Source organism: Aphelocoma coerulescens, chromosome 3, assembly GCF_041296385.1.
Source record: "Aphelocoma coerulescens isolate FSJ_1873_10779 chromosome 3, UR_Acoe_1.0, whole genome shotgun sequence".
In the NCBI taxonomy this organism is placed as follows: domain Eukaryota; kingdom Metazoa; phylum Chordata; class Aves; order Passeriformes; family Corvidae; genus Aphelocoma; species Aphelocoma coerulescens.
Window position 1 is genome coordinate 73,205,462 of NC_091016.1, and position 19,647 is coordinate 73,225,108.

A 19,647-nucleotide genomic window follows, 5' to 3' on the forward strand; every position below is an offset into this window, starting at 1 on the left:
AAATGCCTTGAAAGAATACTGAGAGCAGGTAAAGTATATTTATTTCTCTTACCCATTTCCATATTCTTTTTCAATGTCACAACTGCAATTACCACTGTCAGAATTTGCTTCAGTGAAATAAAAGCTGCAGCCAAGAAGACCTGTAGCCCGACTCTTTAACAGAGAGAATCTTATTGAAAAAGCAGTTTTGTTCTTGCTGAAAGATGAGGTCCCAGTTACACAAAATTATAATATATCCGACTTTCACTTTCTGGAAAGAATGTATTAATACTTATTACCTTAAAATTGAAGTCAGGCATCAGAAAATATTACATAAATTACAGTTAAGTGCACAAATAAAGGATTTTCAAACAAATATTTATAAGCTTCAAAACAAATTTTAAGCTTCATACAGTGGAACAGATTTGCATTTTTTGATTGGACAGGTGGGGTACTCTGAAATCAGCATTCTGCTGTCTTACAGCAAAGTCAGGCCCATGTATCTAAATGGATCCATGAAGATGTTGATCACCACTGTGTCACAGTTTGTATACATGTGGAGTACTGACTAAATCCTGAAGCCCTTACAAGGAGAAAATTTCTACTGATGTTTAAGTTTTATCTGATAAGGATTTAAAAATCATATCAATGACAATATACTATTTTACTAACCAGAAGTGTGGAAATATATAACATACATTCAAATATGGCACTTATGCGAATACTGGAGACACATCTCACTTATACAACATGATGTTACAAGGAATGTGAAAAATAGAACTGAATAAAATAGTATATAAGAACAGATCATTTTTTCAAGTCTCTCAAACCACAGAAGTAGTATTAGAACAGTTTCTACTACTGAAAAACTTGTAGGACAGACTGATAAGAAGTTCAGGCTCTGTATCTCTCCTCTCTGCATTTCCTAACACGTATCATGAAAACAGAATTAGGAAAGCAGAAAGGTGATGAGTTGTTCAGAGAAGTTCCTGCAAGATGGTGGCATATTAGGGAATACACTATTTATCAGTGCTGCTACCGACCTGTGAAGTAGGAGAGCTTTATCTGTGTGTTGCCTGGGCTAATCAAGGGTTATGCTGGAAGAGTCAGCGTCCTCTCAGCCCTGAGAAACGCTGAAGCTGCCACCACAGGAGTTACAGCTAAACTCTAGACGACAGACTTTCAAGATTTCACTCTCTGCTCTTAACTCATCTCAGCCTACCAAATCTTACAGCTGTAATCATCCTGGATGAGGAGAGGTGGCCTACAACCAGTAACTTTAAAACTTCACTGATCACTGAAGTGATGGAAGAAATGTTTCAAACTCTAGCACTTGGGAGGCAGGGTTGTTGTGAGCCAGCACGTCCACTGTGGTCAGTGTTTTCCTAACTAATCCCTGCATTGCCTGGACATGCTCTTACAATACCTCTAATTATTCAGATGTCTCGCTGGGCACCCTGTGTGTCTTCCCACTCTGACTGTCAATGTAAGTCCTAATAAGAAATTACATTCTCGCCTCAGCATACCACAGGCTGCACACACATCAGCCAGCACACAGAGATGACACAGTCCCTATGTTTCAGCTAATTTACCCAATCCCTAGTGAAACCTGTTGCCCTTTTGAGGTAAAATGTATTTCTCTATTATGGCACATGTTCAATACATACAGTTACACCACAACCAAAACAAAGGTTTCCTAAACATATAGGCTGAGATGTTTGACTACAACTTATTAATATTAATCCTTGCTTGGAGTGGAATGCTGTTATCTATGGAAAGTTTTACTACATTAATAATGACAGTGTCTCAATATACAATCTATAATATATCTAAGTACATTGAATAGGTATGATTTCTTGTATAAATCTCCAATGAAATATACTTATCCAACAATGCCATCTTGTATGCTTGTCAGAGATTGGTAAAAATATATATATATATGTATCCAGTCTCCCAGTGCACAGGATTCAGTGATTAACTTTTAACCTCTGCTGCCAGGCTTTACTATCAGATACTGGTTATTACATTGTATTTAGAGGACTAATGTCTTGCTCCAAGGGAGAACAAGAGTTCTGGAAAAATTCTTGATGTGCACCCAAAATGCAAGAGAAGTAACTCCAACGTGTCCCACATTACAACACCCAGATTACAGTACCAAGCCAGGTTACTTGTGTAAATGAAAAGTTAGGGAAGAAACCTCAGAGATCCATACAGCTAAACAACAAGGCTATCCAAGAGTTGGTTTCAGTTCTCCTGTGATTTTTCTCACAATGCACATGGTTTATGCTAAATCACAATCCTAAACCCCAGGGTTATTTGTTAAACCAATTCCTACAGTTAGGAAACATTCCATTGATTACAGCATCTCCCAAGTTCTTGTATTCCCTCTTTATCTTAGCAAACACTATGTGAGCATTGCAGAAGAAACCCAGTAGTCAATGTACTAGCTGACTTCCCATGGGAAGGACAATATTTAATTGGCTTTGATGTTTCTCTTTGTTCAGTATGTGTTTCTCTCTGTGTATGTGTATGTGTGTGTGTGCATGTGAGAACACACACGTTTTCTTCTCTTTTTTATGGTGCACTTCACTTCACTGACATGTTTAATAGTCACTCGTTTCCATAGCACTTGTTTACCATAACTTACAAAGTAAAATTGGAGGATTATATTGTATTTACAAACAAGTTGGCACTTACAGAATAAATTATTGATTCCTTTTCTTTTTTTTTATTTCATTTTCTTTTTTTCTCCATTTCTTTTTCACCAAAGGGCATCCAGAATTCAGGCAGAATAGTAAAACCTGCTGCCATTATGCTACATTAACACGAGTAAATAGGATTCCAGCTGTTACACTCTTTCCCAACGATTTGCTTGTTGCTGAGAGGCAGTGCCTTCCACCTCAGTTCATGTCCAATGCTCAAAAACTGTTAGTCAAGTGAAAGCAAAGGCTGCATGTTTTCTTCCTCATTCTTATCCATGCGTTTCAGCACCCCAGGATCCACAACTGACTGAGACCTGCAGAGGGACAACATGTTTATCTGACATTTCTAGATCAAGACAAATGAGGGTAAACCTCAGCTTTCTTTTGTTTATTTTAATTTCTGTCAGGGCTTAAAAATAATGGTACAGCATTACCCAAGCATCTGATCATTGCAAATCATCAGGAAATACCCTCATGGAGGGATAACAGGGCTTTAAAGGGCTCAGTGCTGATTTGTAAATATAGGAGCAAAAGGTGGAATAATGTGGATCCTCTCTTCAGTGAAATCATGAAGCAGGGAGTATCCTCTGGACACAAGAGCAAACTAAGCTGTCCTCTGTAGTGACTTAAGCACTGTCCATCTCTCCAGAAGGTTATACAGCACTGGACTGGCAAAGAAGGTGCAATTCAGCCACCCAGCTGGCTAATCACACACTGCAATTAGCGGGATGTGTCAGCTGGAAGCACAAGTTGCTCCTTTTCTGAATAGCATCTTAATTCAACAGTGTGAGATCCTAAGCCAAACCAAGGGAACAGTGCCATGGTTAGCAGGATTTCTGGAGCAGCGAACAAATGTGTCAGACTCACTTTTCAGCTCAACTGAACAGGGCAGGGAAGGATGAGGAGGGCAAATTCAGTGGTGATTGTAAAATTCCTCTGGATTCTCTGATTCAGCCCAGAAGCATAACATGGTACCAGTACCCTGCAACAGCCATATGTGACGGACAAAGAGGAGAACCCAGTCCCCACCAAAATCAAAATGCTCCATTGAAAATAAAGCCTGAAGTGTTAAGATGGGGTCCCATATCAGCTATGGCTCAGCTCATCAAAAAGCAGCCAGTTCTGGGGTACTGTAAATGCAACCCCTGTTAGATGTTTCCTTTAGTGAGATGAACCTCATGCAGGAAATGACTATTTCTTTCTGTAAAGAAGATTTAAGATGACTAAAGAGCATGTATACATCTCTACAATGCAGGCATCTATTTTTGATCAGTGGAAGCACACTGTGCCTGCAGCATTGCTACAGATTTGTCCATTTAGAGGGCTACAGTGCTGAGAAAAACCTTTACAAATTCTAACCTTTCCTAAAATAAGCATATGGAATCAATCCCTGACACTGAACCGTGCCGTAAATCAAGTCCCTCCGGATGGGAGAGAATTTACTGAAAGTCCTTGCAAGGAGTTTCAAAGATAAACTGAGACTTTTCTTTTAGTTTCAATGCTTCCAGATAGTTGTTTATTAAGTCTTATCAGAGGAACAGAGCCACTAGTGTGACCCAGGTACAGCATAGAAGACAGAAAAGTAGGAGTGAGTCTAATTATCAAGATTTACACAGCCTTTTAAAGATATTTTAACCAATAGTTACTAAAAATGTACATTATTTTCACTTTCCTACCAATTATTCAGTAACATGACTAGGAACTGCGGAATTTTCTATCCAATGAATCCAAACTACTTTTACTGCAGAATATAGAATGGTAGAAGAAGGTTTAGAGAACAACAACAATCCTCCATTTTGATATTTTTTTACTCTTATCTATTTACTATAAAGAGAAGCCTAAAACCTCTAAATTTTTCACCCTGTGACCATCTTACATAGTAGTCTATCATCTAATTCACACCACTGTATTTCCTAGTTGTTGTCTGACTGTTGGTAATTTTTTCCAAGGTTTGAAGCTAAAACAGTGTTGTTCAGGGGGGTAAGAACCCTTAAAAACAGGAAGAGAAATATTCTCGGCACTCTGGGTTCCTACAAATCCCCCACTCTCATAAACTGGCATCATCCAGTGAAAACAATGAATGAGGCTGATGAGACCTTTCTCAAAAAAATCTAAAGAAAACTTACAAAAACACAAGAAAAAACATCTGACTTAAAGCATAGATGAAAACTTTAGGTACAAGGATATTTTCTAATAATATTTATCACATTCTCATACTAATACTAAAATCAAGAAAATTAGCTTTAAAAATATGACCATCTCTCTTGTGATAAGCATAATTTAAACTTTTTTTAATTAAGAGTGTACAATAATACTCATCCTGAACACTAGTCAGTTCCTCAGGCAGAAAACTACACCACTGAATTAAAAATGCTTTTTTAAAATCTTCACAAGGTACCATGCCAGTGCAAAGCTGTTTGAAAATTTGCTGGTGGGAAGCTGCACTCATGGAAAATCCAGCTCATCATGATAAAAATTGCTGTGGAAGCAAATTAACTTCAAAGGTTTGCCAACTGGATGTAGTGCTAAAACTGAGCCTTTTCCCTTGGCTGCCAATGACTGAGCAGACAAGGTTTCCAGTTCTCATCTGGGAAAAACTAAGGGGAGCTGGAATGGCTGAAAACCTGGTCTCAAATTCCCAGTGAGGAAGCTTTGGCCATAAATTCCCAGGGCTTCCAAAATCCCCAATGCCCAGGCAGGTGTAAAAATTGAACTGCACAAATCCCGATCTATGGTTTGTAAGCTCAGGCGCCCAAATGCCTTAAAGAAGAAGGAGAAATAGTTTGCACTCAGTTTTAAACAGAAATTTACTGTCATGCTTCATCCCCTTCAGCAGCAATTCACAAATGAAGGTATGTGAAAGGAAAAGCATTTGCTTAAGTCTAAGCTCCTTCTCTTCTACCTACACCTCCCAAATAACTTTACAAACGTTACTGAATACATTCTCAGAAAACACAGTGGGACAGACTTACACCACAAAGACCCATTGCAGAGGTGAGGACCCAAACCACAGCTCCTCTGCAAAGCTTATCAACACAGACATCTGCCCTGCTGGGTTAGGTGGGAAGAGGATGCAGGTCTCCAGCTGGATGCCTCAGGATGACAGCCACGGGTGAGCACAGCCACAGGCTAAACCTGACTGCTGAGACAGCTGCAATGTTGCCAGATGACATAAACAAGTTCTCCCCAGAGGTCTGTGCTACAGGTAGCATTAATTCCTCCTTATCTCCACCATGCTCTCTGCAATCAACCTTCCTTTCAAGGTGAGGTCATCCAATTAACCAAATTCAAGGAGATCTGGAAGAATGTCAGTGGTTCACGTTGGGGGCAAAAAATGAGTAAGAAACAAATGAAGTCTCAGTAGGATTGTGGTATTAAAAGGACATTCTTTCAGGACAGTAAACTAATTTTAAAATGGTAAGCCAAATAAAACAAGATAATTGCTATCTGCTAGATGCTTGTGAAATTTGTTCTAAGCTAAGCACTTTTCATTGACTTAATCATGGTTTTTTATATGTTAAAAATCTTCTGCACTAAGGTATGATACTGACTGTGGGTTTAAACTGAGAGAAGCAACCCATCAATTTCTGAATCTAAGTTAAATTTAATTTTTAATGAAATAGAGCTTATCTGTTTTATCATAGCTTTTCTATTTGTGTTTTAACAGAGTCTGTGCACTTAACATGCTGAAGTCTTGGGACTTTCTGCCAATCTTAGTACCAGCATATTAAGTCTACTTAGTACTCTTCATCTCCAGCAGCAGGGAACAAGGATTCCAGCAGATGCTGGGGGCATGCTAACTGAGAAAGAATGCATAGAAGGTGAAGAAATTTTAGCTTAACATTATATAGGTATAAATTTCAACACGTTTATTTTCTTCACCAGGTCTCCTACTGTGTCAGTTCACCCAGACTGAAAGAATGTCAATTTGAAGCTTACACTGAAGTGTTATATTGTATGAAAGTTTTTAAGAAAAGTTAAATGAGAATAAAAATTATTTGACATAGAATAAAGAACATGGTCAACTCATTGCTTTTCCACTTAGTAATATGCTTTCCCAGGACAATCTGGAAAAGTCTGCTCCAAAAGGACTTATCACAGGCCTTCTCTTATTTTTTTTTGTTGCACCCTTGGATGAAGTTATTTACTCTCACGACATCATTTTGCAGCAGAAAGATTTCTGCATTTCAGTTCTTTAATCCCATCCTTCTGTCTAAGCTTCTCTATTGTCTCATAATTCTTGTATTACATGCAAATCATATATAAGTGTATTGCTCACCTTCCCCCTCCCCGGCTCTTTTTCTCTGTCCCATTTTCTCCATTAATTGTATTAATTACATAATTCTAACTTCATATATCTGGGCATTGGGGATTTTGGAGACTCTGAGAATTTATGGCCAAAGCTCCCTCACTGGGAATTTGAGACCAGGTTTGCAGCCATTCCAGTACCATTCTATCATATAGTTTCAGAACCTTTTTTTAACTTTTCATCCTAGCTCATTCCTATACAGTTTCTTGCTATTTCCCACTTCCAATGCAGTGTAGATTTTTTTCAACACAAAATCCTTAAACTTTATTGCTTTTTCCTTTTTCTATTTCCTATAGCAATCTTATGTTGTCTCCTCTGTTTCCACAAAAATATCTCCCTTTTAAAGCCCACTGTCCTTTCCAGTCTAGGCAATATTTTCCAGCCAAAATCATCTTCCTGGCTGAGAAATCTGAAATTATTTTATCCTGTTTGATCTGTTTCCAGAGTCTCTTTCCCTTTTGCATCACATGCTATCTCCTGAATCTGGGTTCCCAGCCTAGCACATCCTAACTTAATTTTAATGATTTTATATATTGGTTTCTGCCTTGTTTGTTCTTTTCTGATCCATTGCTAGGCCTCCCCCTTATGAGCTGCACTCTGACTTTTGCTGCCCTTTCTGCTGCCCTTTCTGCTACCTTTTATGTAACAGTTGTAATCCTTACCATTTTCTCAGTTTAGACTACTGCCCTGGCAAGGTTGGATCAGATTCACCCCTCCCAAGTTAATGACTTCACTGCTTCCATAGTTACTGGAGAGGTAACTAAGCTCTTCCTATACTTTACTCTGAAAGGTAAAATGCAGCAAGCAATTACATTGTACCTTCTCAAAGAGAAGAGTATCAAATGCCGGGATGTTTACCAGGCTCGAGTATAGCAATTGGCACTGATTTTGGTCCTGGTTCTCCTCCTATTTTCTCAGGCATGCAGTCACTGTGACTGATGGTTCAAACACTGTAAATGCCCTGGCCCTTACAGGCTGGTGGATACCAGGCAGTGGGCTATGAAATGGAGGAATATAAGGCAATCATCACCACCCAGAAAGAAAATTGGCCCCAATTTACCCTCTGCACGGAGGCTTATTCCAGCTAGCACTGTTTCTCTAATAAGTACTGTAGGCTGAGGTGGGATAGCAGCTTATTCCAAACACATTACTGTGTACACAACCTATATGGCACCACAGAAATAATCAGCTGGACTGCGTTCACAACTCACATGAGTAATGATCAAGGCCATGATCTCTCATCAACACTGATCTTTTTAAGAAAGGAAAAAAAAAAAAAAATGGTCCTCATATATAATAGACTGATAGAATTTATCTGACTACCTACAGCTTCATAAAAGAGAAGGAAGGCAAATGTTAACCTTATGGCAATAGTAGAAGACAACAGTAACTTTAACTCACCTTTTCATGGATTTGGGAGAGAGGTCCTTTTCTATATCCTTTGCAGGAGTATTGTAGGAGTCCGCATTGCATTCACTGTCATCATCGTATTCGTGGTCAAGCAGTGTTCTTGCCCATGTCCCCATGTCATAGGGGGGCAGCATTCCTCCAAACTCTGAAGGCAGGATCTCAGGGTGGATGAGCTGATGCAGGCTGTTGAGGTTGTTACCATGCAGGAATATCTATATGTATGCATGCAGGTAAAAACACAGGTGTATCACCAAAAAATCATCAAAGCCCAAATGACACCATCATCAGGAGAATTTTGCAAAATTTAAATATTCTGGTTGTTTTGGGCTAACAGAGGTGCAGAGGAAGGCACATGTCACCTCTGCCTTAAGCATGGTCGTACTATGTTCATAAATCTCCAAAGTGATTAAAGCATAAAGAACTTAAAATGTTTGCAGGGAAAGGGACTTAAGGAGGGTAAGAACTGATGTCTGGTAGCTAGATGGACAGAATATTAGATAGACAGACAGCCTTGTTAATCTCTTGTTAATTGACCTCCCTAATTCTATGAATTAAAGTAAGTGAATTAAATTAAGATTATAATTAATAAATAAAAATAATATTCACCATATGCAACAAGGAATATATATTGACTGTCAGCATCCAGCCATGAGTTCTATAAATAAGATAAATTGTGCAGTGTAATGATAACAGTGCTGGAAATATTTTCTTCCTTAATCTAGTGATAGCAGTAACTGCCATTTATACTTGACAATACCTGAAGTAAGTAATAACAGTAAAATAATCCCTGTGACAGCACTGAATAGTTGATGGGAATAGTTGATGGACTATTTGATATTTACCATCAATGTTTTGGTAGACTGATATTCATACACATTTATATATCTGTATATTAGTATGACGTATATATGAACACTTGTATTTATGTTTGTGTTTAACTTTATTGTTTCCCCTCAGGGATCCTTCACATTCCACTTCACCTTGCAGGGACCCCCCTGGGCAGCTATACCCCTAGCATGATTTATCAAGAGTTAAATTCAAAAGGCAGAAAGACAAAGACCAAATATATGCTTGTCTTTTAGTGCTTATATCAGACCATCTTCCCAGTCAGCTGTGGAGACAGAAAAGTTAATGTGACCATGAAAAATCAGTGATTTTCTTTCATCTCAGAAAGGAACTTGTCCTTTTGTGAAAGAACATTTATTAATGGTGAAAGTAATTTGCTTTATGGTGCCTTTACAGCTGAGTGTTTTACTTCTTAGCAGTTGTTTTTATATATGCCTAGTACTACATTTATCTGAATATAACTATCAGTTGCAAATCTACCTGACAAATTTAAAAAATACATAATAATTCAGGATAAAAAAACCCCAGACAAATAATAAGCCTAATGAAAAAAATCTAAAGAGAATTCTGTGGGGTTTAGGTTTTTTTTTTTCCCCAATTGTTCTGCATCCAATACTTTAAAGCTGATTTTAAATTTTATGTGCTGGTCATAACTTTCACATTTTGACACTAAGTTTAGAATTGTAAATCAATATTTAACTACCTGACTACTTTTTATAGGTATTTGGTATTGACAAAAAACAGTTGTAAAAAGTCAGCATTTCTGAAAATATACGCCATTGATTCAGGTGTCGAAATAAAAATTTAGATGGTTACTGATAAGCCTCCATGTTCAACTGCCTTGTCACTCATTTTTAATGCTGTAACGCTCCTATGAGCTGCACTTTACTCCCTCGTTATGCATACGCAGCACTTGAGTTGAAAAGGCCTCAGACATATCTGGCACTACAATGTTCTTTGCAGAAGCTGCAGTCAACAGAGTGCAACTGAATCCTGCAAAATGGGGCTTCATTTGCATATTTATAACAGATATTACATAGAAGGCTTTGTGATCTATAGTTCAAAATCTGTAAATACCAGAGGCCTCTCAAGCATAATCTGTCAGTGAAAAACAGCTACACACCAAGGATCATTGTGGCCTTGCAGACTGTGGTAGAGGAGAGAAAATACAGAGATGCTTAGAGAGCTGGTTCCACAAAAAAATGTAATCATGTTCTTTGTAGTGCCTTTGTACATGATGTTGATTGTGTTTTCCTGGATGACAAAGTTCCTGTTACAGAAATAATCATTCTATAAGCTATCACCACCAAGCTCTAATTTAATTGCACTGATGCAAGTGGTACAAATTCAGCAACATCTTGGAGGCTGCTCGTGCTTATGCACAGATGCATGCACACAAATTCCCTTTTATTGGCTTTCATTCAAATTAGTATTTGCAAACTAATACTACTAGATGCCAGCTGGGTATTTTAGTTTCTGCTAATCTCAAGGAAATCACCCTAGGAAAGGACTTTGTACTCACTAACTCTGTTTTTAAAATAAAGACATAAATTATTTTAACAGAAATTAAATAGAATGGAATTGAATACAACCTTAATAGAAACTGTAATGTGGCAATATTTTTTATATAACCCCCAGGAGCAAACATATGCTTACATTTTAAAATATATTTAAGCACACTGCTTGACTGTGTCCTTAAAGGATAATGTTGTATAAGTTTCTAAAGCAGCTGAAGGTACCTTTTACAACACAGATATATTTAAACATTTTCTACCAATAGCAAGCTGATATCTCATGTTGATCTACTTTATTAGACTATGATGCATCTGCTGACGGCAACTGGCAGGAAATGGACAATTAAAAAGAAGAATACCCTTTTTCGTGTCTTCTCCTTTAGAAAGGGCCGGATGACTGTGTAGAGGGCATGGATATACCACGGCTGATTGACAAAATGTATTCCTCCAAACCGAGCTGGAAAGCTGTCCTGTGTATCACAAAACAAATACATACAATTTGAGCTGACTCCTAACATATGTAGGACATGCATCAAATACCTTATTTTTTTTCTCTGAACACCTTTATCTTAATAATAAACCTTTAACAAGAAGAAAGATTATTCAAAAGTGTGTTCTCTCAATTGGGTTCCAACCTTCCACACCAAGGAGTAACACAGCTTGGACAGAGTAAGTGTGGAGGAAGTGTGCTGAGATAGCTACGTTATTCAAATAAAGGCATGGCATTTCTAACCTCCAGAAATGCTTTAGACATTTATGATTTGCCCATAATCCATTTATGCAATGTATTTTTCTCTTTTCCACTTCTATGGATTTTATTCATTTTTAATAGTAACAATCTCAACTCTTCCAGTGACACTGAAGAGCACTAAAAATGTCCCTCATCTCCACCTTAAAAAGTGTAAATCTAAACTACTATTCAAAATGTCTCCAATATTATCCATATTTCATAAAACTGAGACTGCATTAAACATTATGCATAAACTGTTATGCAATATCCATGACAGTAATTCTTGTCACATAGTCAGAGACCTTCTGGGAACTTAAATGTAAGGACAGCATATCTGTATTGAAGCAATGGCTTTTCTTTTTTACTTGCTGAAAATCACAAGGGGCAGATAACTCACTAGGAAAAGATTCTGATATGCATTTTCAATTTCTAAGTCGAGAGAATATGCCAGAGGGTTTGGCAGTTTGAGGAGGGCAGCCACTCTGTCCTGGAATACAATTGCCAAACTCCTTGTGTGTCCTCATTTTATCTTTGCCTGGTTGATCATATGCACAAAAAATGCAATAAGCCGTCTCCTACATTACCCAGAGTTACACCATTGAGGAAGAAGGAAAGAAGTGTAAACTTCTTTCCTTCTGCAGTATAAGCATGTTCCCTTTTTTTAATGGCTTATGTCAGAACCTTGTCAGTGCATTTTCTCTTAATTATACACACATTCAATTCTTTCATTTGAAGCTGAATTCAACAGGTGACACAGCATAGGCAGCCACTCAGATCAAAACCAGGTTCCTCACAGCAGCAGCAGCTCCCATCTGACCATACAGGTAACAAACAAGGACATCCTTTCCATCTATACCTCCTTCTCTTCCTCCTCTCTTCCTCCTCCTATGTGGATGCAATAAAGGCAGCTTCAGGTCTGTGCCAGTGGGATCAAAGGCTCAAAAGGAGGTAATCAAATGGTCTGACAGGGTGCATTGTGCAAATAGACCTATTTTGCCTCCTCTGGAGACAAGAGAGGAGGCCATAAAGAAACACACAGCAGCCTAGATGTAATCTGCAAAGAACTACTTGAAGCATAGGGTCATACAGCACACACCAACAAAATGCCCAAGAAAAAAATTATAAACTATTCAAGCCAAACAAAAGGAAGGCAGAAACTGCAGGAAGGAAATCTTTCATTAAATGTTTCCACATAGAGATATACTTTGCAAAAGTGAAACTGCATGCATATTCACAGAACCTCTTTAGTTCTGCAAATGTGTTCAGACCTGTGGGAATAATGAAGTACAAATCGCTTACTCCTCTCCAAGGATCCATTCACATCCTGTCAAGCATGCCGAACCCACAGGTTCTTTACAGCAAGGTACCTCTGACCTTCAAATTATAACAACTTGCTGGATTTTCCATCAAGGAGGCAGTACCTTGACAATAGTTTACAGGAAGGATGACTACAACACACACTGCTCACATCTGGCTGGCCAGAGCACAACAGTCAATGCAATCAATGGTCTGTTTTGCAGCTTTTCTCCAGAAACTTTTGATGAACAGCAGCTTTGCAATAAAACAATCCTACTGAAAGATTGCTGCAGAAGCCTCATTTTGCTAAAGGCCCAACTCCTGTAAGCATTAACTAAATATTGAACAGGATGGTTGATAATTTGATGCATAATATACCCTGTTCAGTATTGTAAATCCCCAAACACCATTTTGAGGACACAACTATGAGTAAATTATGTTTGCATCACAGTGAATCAAAAAATCCATTAGGAAGGATAAATCACTGGATGAAACCTTAACCTTTAGTTACAGGAGATACAATTTGCCTACAGAAGGTTGTGTTTATTTGGATTATTGTGGCTAGCTCTCCAGCAAAGGAATCTAGGGCTCCATGCTGCGTACCATGCACAAAAGAGCACGCACTTAGAGCTCCAGAAATCTCAGCTGAGCTGAGAGTCACACAGAAACTGAGGACAATTTGTGAATATCTCAACAGGCATGAATAGAATATCTCAAACTGACATGTACAAACACAGATTCAGAGCAGAGTGCCATAGGCATTTGTATTCTAATGTGGCCTCAGAATGCTCTGTGTCTTTTTAAAGATATAAAATTTCCAGCAGACAAAAGGATTATCCTTAAAAAGTACCATTCTGACAAGTATACTCTCTTCTCCTGCATCTTGGAAACCATTTACATGGAGGATCATGAATATATGGGGAACAATCCTCAAATAGAAGATGTCACTTGATCTTAAAAGCCAGTTTGCCTCAGTGTTTTTCAGAAGTTCTGAAAACATTTTCTGTAACTAAAGAAGTTGGGTATTTCTCAGTTTCTGTGACTAAACTGTGGTGCCCAGATTCAGAAGCACTTCCTAAGGTGTACTTAGGATCCCTCAAAATCTGTGCCAAAAAAAAAGGTGATTTGGTCAGAATGATCTTGCATTCTACACAGTACTTAGACTAGTATTCAAAATCTGCTGAAAGTAGATCCAAAAGCAAATCTCTAAAGCGCCTGCTGAAAAAATAAAAAAGCAGAATAAGCAACTACATCTGCTGGAGAAACAGGTGTCAGAAGGTTGTCTTGCTCTTCTCAGATGTATCTGACTTCCACATGGGGATTTGCCAGACAGATGGTCATCCTACACAAACAGTAGGTAGGAATTTCTTTCAAATCACTGATTCTTCTGGGGTTTTATGCAGATTAGGTTACAAGCACAGTGGCAGTCACAACTGCCTCTGCAGACGTACTGTACTTCAACAGACGAGCCTGTAACCCATGAATCACATGAATTCTAAGTAAATGGAGTCTCTTGCCAGAAAACAGTAAGAGATGGAGATCAGCTGTAAAGTGAGCTGTGCTTCTGACTGGAAAAGTAATAAATCTGATGGAGTATTACCAAACACAAAAAAGAACTAATTATGTATACAGTGGGTGGATTTTTCATCCCATTCACTGTAACCTCTGTTTCAGCAGCGGAACACAACTTTTGCATGTCTCTGATGAGCACAGTTTGGGACATGGCCATGCCATAGACAAAGGCAAGCAGGTAGTTACTATCAGAGCCCACAGTTCCCGTGACACGAGGCTTGCAAGTGACAACAGTAGGCTGCCAAGGAAGAGGCATGCCCCCACACTGCTCTCTGGAGGACTGGGGGACTAACCAGTGCATGGCCAGCACTGCAGAATGATCCCAAGCAAATTCCCTCACTCAGTTTCCCTCTCCTGATATATATGGCTCTGTGGACTCACAGCACAGCAACTTTACCTCTCTGCCAAACATAATTTATACAAACTATCTTTACAAGCTTTCTCTCCAAGGACCCAGCTGCTGTTGCCTGCTACCACCCTTGGCACATACTAAGAAGCCAGGTTTCTACTTGCCAGACATAAAATTCCACCCAGTGCTGGGCTCAGCCATCACCTAAGCCAGCTCTCAGGGTTTCACAGAGGGTCCCCTGCTCCACTTTGGCCAGCAGGAGCTCTTACAGCACAGGTAGTAACAGCAAAAACAGTATATGACATTTTCAACAGTACCTAAGAAAGAAAAGTGCCAAATTCCTACTGAAAACCACTGTGAGTCTTCTTAGTGGTGTCAGGACTGTCATCATAGAAATAATAAAAATGACCCGCCCTTTTCATCTTTACCAAATGCAAAAAATCAAAGAACTTCTTAAAGCCCATAGCATTTTCTCCTTCTTGAGTATCGTGTCTACATTTAAACCTCTGAAGATTACTTTTAATGAAGTAGCCCGCCTAGCTGAGCTCAGTAGTGTCATCAAATTTGTTTGCACAGCTTTTAGAAGTGTAGTCTTAGAAACTGCTGAGACCACTGTGTGCCCAAAGGTGCCTTGGCAGCCCATTCTCATCAGAGCCTTACAAGTATGCTGCTCATCTCCTGCAAACAGACTGTCTGGACACACCTTGCCACACACTAACACCAAGAGAGTTCTTGGGCACACGTTGCTCTGGGGTTATTTTTGAGGGTTTGCTGTCCTTATGTGCAGTGAAACTGTTTTTGCAGACAGTCTAGAGACATCCTTCAAAGGACAGTCTGGACAAACATAATGAATACACTCACACACTTCACTTAAGGCTGCACTTGAATGCTCTGATGAATTCAGGCTGTAGCATCTGCAGACAACAAGAGGTTACAAAGTCAAAACTGCAACAGCTGTATCTTCCTAACAAAAACTGCAAGTTCAAAGAAAGCATACAAAACTATTAATTTCTTAAATGTGACTTAAGACTTCTTCCTGAAGATAATACATTATTTCTCCTTTAGCTTTTCCAAAAAGTCAAGCACTTTAGGTAGAAAAAAAAACTATTATGATGAACAAAAATAGTATCTTTATAATGGAAAGCTCCACTAGAAAGAAACTGAAACATTCTGTCTGCTACAAAATGCAGCATGACTAAACAACTAAGTTTAATTTTTATCATTTTTAAGACAGTCTTCTTTAAAGAGAAGACTATGGAAAATCATGGAAAGAGAAGGCTCTGACTAGAAGGAATAGTTCACTTCCTTAGTACTCCAAGAGCTGAACTACGAGAGGAACCAAGAATCACTGCCATCCACATCAGGAAAGGACACCCATCTCTCTACCAAACTGTTAACTTTCACTGAAGGTAGGAAAGAACAAGGCATTCCTAACACCAAACTTCCTGCCAGCATCCATCTGTGACACGAGTAATTGCAATGCCTCAAAACAAACAAACTTGTGTGTCAAAACTGATCACCCATGTTCAAGACATGACTGGAACCAGTGGTGAGGATTGGATGATTAAAAGACTGGAAAGTGAATCTGTAGCATCTAAAAGAATTTGGGCTGGTTTTTTTAGGAAAACAGATGCTAAACACACTAGGGAGAATAAATAACAGGTGAGGAAAGAACCTTTCAAAACAAAGGACAATGTCGACACCCAAACAAAGAAGAGAAACCAGATCAGGAGCACAACTAGACTGGAAGCTGGTAGACAGCTTTGAATCACCAAACATGCAGCAAGACTGGCAGGGAATAAGCACCCTAACTCATTATGAGAAAATTAGGAAATTCTGAAGAAACTAAGCTTCAGGTTGTCCAACAACAGGAGACTTTAAGGTTCAGATCCAAAAAAGAAATCTCAGGTGGTGAAATTTTGCTCAATCCCTGGAACAGCTGCACAAGTGATTTCCCTCTGTAAGACTAAAGAAGAAGAGAACTGTTGTCTCCTAGTCTCAGCTTTTCATTTTTATTAGACAATGTTGAACCATTTCTAAGACAAACAAAAAGTGCCCAAATAAATTTTTGTTACTGTGTTCAACCAAAAGCACAGTACCTAAAGGCAAATTAACATCATTCAGTGACATTCCCACAAAATAAGATTTAATTATCTAGAACTGGATGTTGTCATTTTGCTAAGAAGCTTCCAATGAAGCAATTTGACTTTTGGCAGTCCTTTTCATTTCTATTGGTCATTTTATCTTACAGCTCATATAGAAATATGTTAAGTTGAATGAAATGAGAAGAGAGATGGTATCCATCCAGTGACAATATTGCTTTTTTTTATTGAAGTATCTGTTTTAATTTCAAATAGTCTTCCATCTTTCATTTCAATAGGCTACTCATAAAAATTCTATATTGTTTAAAGTAATTAGGTGGGATTTAAAAGCCATTTGACCATATGTGCCTGCATGTTTATATATAAATATAATAAAATTTAAAACCTACATAGATTTTGTGCTTTCACTATTTGGATAAAGGGATTATATCACTCTCAATTTTTAATTAGGTGGGCTTGATAAAGAAAGTATTTTGTCTAAAACCTCAATTTTAATTTGAAATTACTTTATTTCTTTGAAAATTAATTTCAATAGGTTTTGACCTGATTTTTTTTTTTTTTAAGTACCTGATATTTTTTTTTTTTTTAAGTTTTAATTAGAAATTGTGGAATTCTTTTAGCAATTCTTCATTTTGACAGGGACTTGGGGTTTTGGACATTGGTTCTTGGCCCATTGGTTTAGTTTAAACCTTGAAAATAAAGGCTTTAATTTTAAAGAAGAAATAAAAAATGCTGTTTTCCAAGGACAATAACTGTTTTCAACTATCAACACTGACTCTTTTCTAACACTTAATTTGGAATGTGAGATATTAAAAAGGGGGAAAAGAACCCAAAACTTTTTGCAGCCTGATGCTATTTTCCAAATCAGCAAAGCCAGAAAAACAGTAAGAACAATGGTAGAAGTAGGTTCTTCTATTCTGTTTTCTACCCTGTGATGAAAATCATTCTTTACAATATGCAATTATCAGATGGTGATTTCTTCTATGGAAATTCCCACAGGGAAAAAAAAAAGTCTGTTTTCCAGGCAGCTTGTGAATGTCTTATTAGATTAAGATTACAGACAAAAAGAAAAAAACACTATACTGCTAACTGCTGTGCATAAATACAGTAACAATGCTTTCATAATACTGGTGGAACAAAAATAATGTGGAAAATTACTGTTCAAAAATGATTCCATACTCCAATTCCTGAAGGCAGAAGTCTTTGGCCAGGGACCGCCTAGCAAGAGCTGAAATGCCACACCAGCACCTCAGCTTGTACCACCCTCGTCCTGAAGTCATCCTCTTTTAGTCAGTGAGACTGTCCAAACAGCCCTTGGTCTCTGCCAAACTGTTGACCACAGGATTACTGTCAGGATGCTTTTCATCACGCAGAGAGCTTCCCATGGGCCTGAGGTAGTTTCAAGGAGGAGCATCAGTAGCTATCAGATACCACCCCCTTCCTTGTACCTGACGACTTCCAAATGTGAGTAGGCTAAACAGCACGTGGGAAGGAAGGGGAATTTTCAGATAATGTTAAGACAAGGATTGAAAGTAACAAGGCAAGGCAGAAACCATAGAAATAAGATAAAAGTGAGGAGCAGAAGAGATTAAATTAAAAAGTAATTCAGGGAGAGGCATCAAGAAATTACTATGATGCACAAGAGAAAAACATACTCATCTTGTTCCCTCTCTAGCCCCTTTTCAAAATTTTCACAGGAAGGTAGAGAAAGAGAAATATAAAGTATTCCTGCATGGGGGACCCATGTTTTACAGTCACATGCCAAGACTGATTTTGCAGACCTAAACTCAAATAGAGTAAATAAATACCAAATCTTATGCCTTCCATATAATTTCGTATATCATCCCAGCTGACAATCTTCTAGAATCAGACCCAGCCTAAGGATTTTCAGTTCAGGATTGGCTTCTGCCAAAATCTGCAAGAAACTACTCTGAGCCTGTCCAGGCAATAGGGTGCACAGGTCTGCAGATGGATAAGGTGAACAAAGACCCTGCACAGAGGCAAAAATGCATGTTTTCAAATAGCATTGCATAGCTATGCAGCGCCAGTAAGTTACTGAGTTGAAAGATACCATTTATCCTACCATAATATTCACTTTTTCTCCCCTGAAATTGGAGAACTTCTAAACTGGTGCCTACAATTTTATTATCCAAAGCTCCTCCAAAAATGCAACTCTCAGTTTCAGACAAGATGAATTAAAATTGGATTAGCCCTTTGTAAGTTTCAATTTACAACAATACAATAAACTGAAAGCCATAGTGTTTCAAGAGTTATTTCATGAGCCATATGTTTCCTCATACTATGAGGAATCAATCTCCATCACTGCAGTAAGCACTAAGAGTCGTAATCATTTGAGCTGTCCAATTTTAATCTGTCACTCCATGCAAATGACAGTCCTGAGAATTGAACTGAACCGTAAAATTGGAGGGATAGTGATTTAAGAAAAATCAGCTGAGGGCAGACACTGAGATCTAGAGTGCAGCATAATTAAGCTTTAAATTACTGTGGAAATTGAATAACTGACTTGAGATCCATTAATAAGTATTATATTTTATTAAGAGTAGAGGTATCATGAACTATGCAGTATACATAGTTTCAAGAAGTCAGTTCCCCACAGGACAAATCTACTTCCAGTTCCAAAGAGTGTTCAAATGTCTTTCTCATAGTACAGAATGAAGATTTATTTCAGACTTTCAGCTTTAAAGAAAGCCTCAGTCTGAACTGCTCAGCTACACTTTATCTTTACAAAGGTGCTTGAAAAGATACGATTGCCTACATGCTAACTCCACTTCAGCTTCCCTCTTCTTCTGCACTCCTGAACGACTGCTGGTGGTACAC

General features: G+C 38.3%; 1 protein-coding gene across 1 annotated transcript in view; it reads right to left on the bottom strand.

The window, feature by feature from the left end:
* Positions 1–1,879: 1,879 nt before the first annotated feature.
* CLVS2 (clavesin 2) overlaps positions 1,880–19,647 on the bottom strand; it is a 49,231-nt gene continuing 31,463 nt past the window's right edge. Inside the window, exons 3-5 of the mRNA XM_069008576.1 lie at positions 11,120–11,230; positions 8,392–8,612; positions 1,880–2,995 (exon numbers count right to left, since the gene is read on the bottom strand). Of these exons, the coding sequence (XP_068864677.1) occupies positions 2,908–2,995; positions 8,392–8,612; positions 11,120–11,230 (420 nt within the window). The 3' untranslated portion in view covers positions 1,880–2,907. The remainder of the gene's footprint in view (positions 2,996–8,391; positions 8,613–11,119; positions 11,231–19,647) is intronic.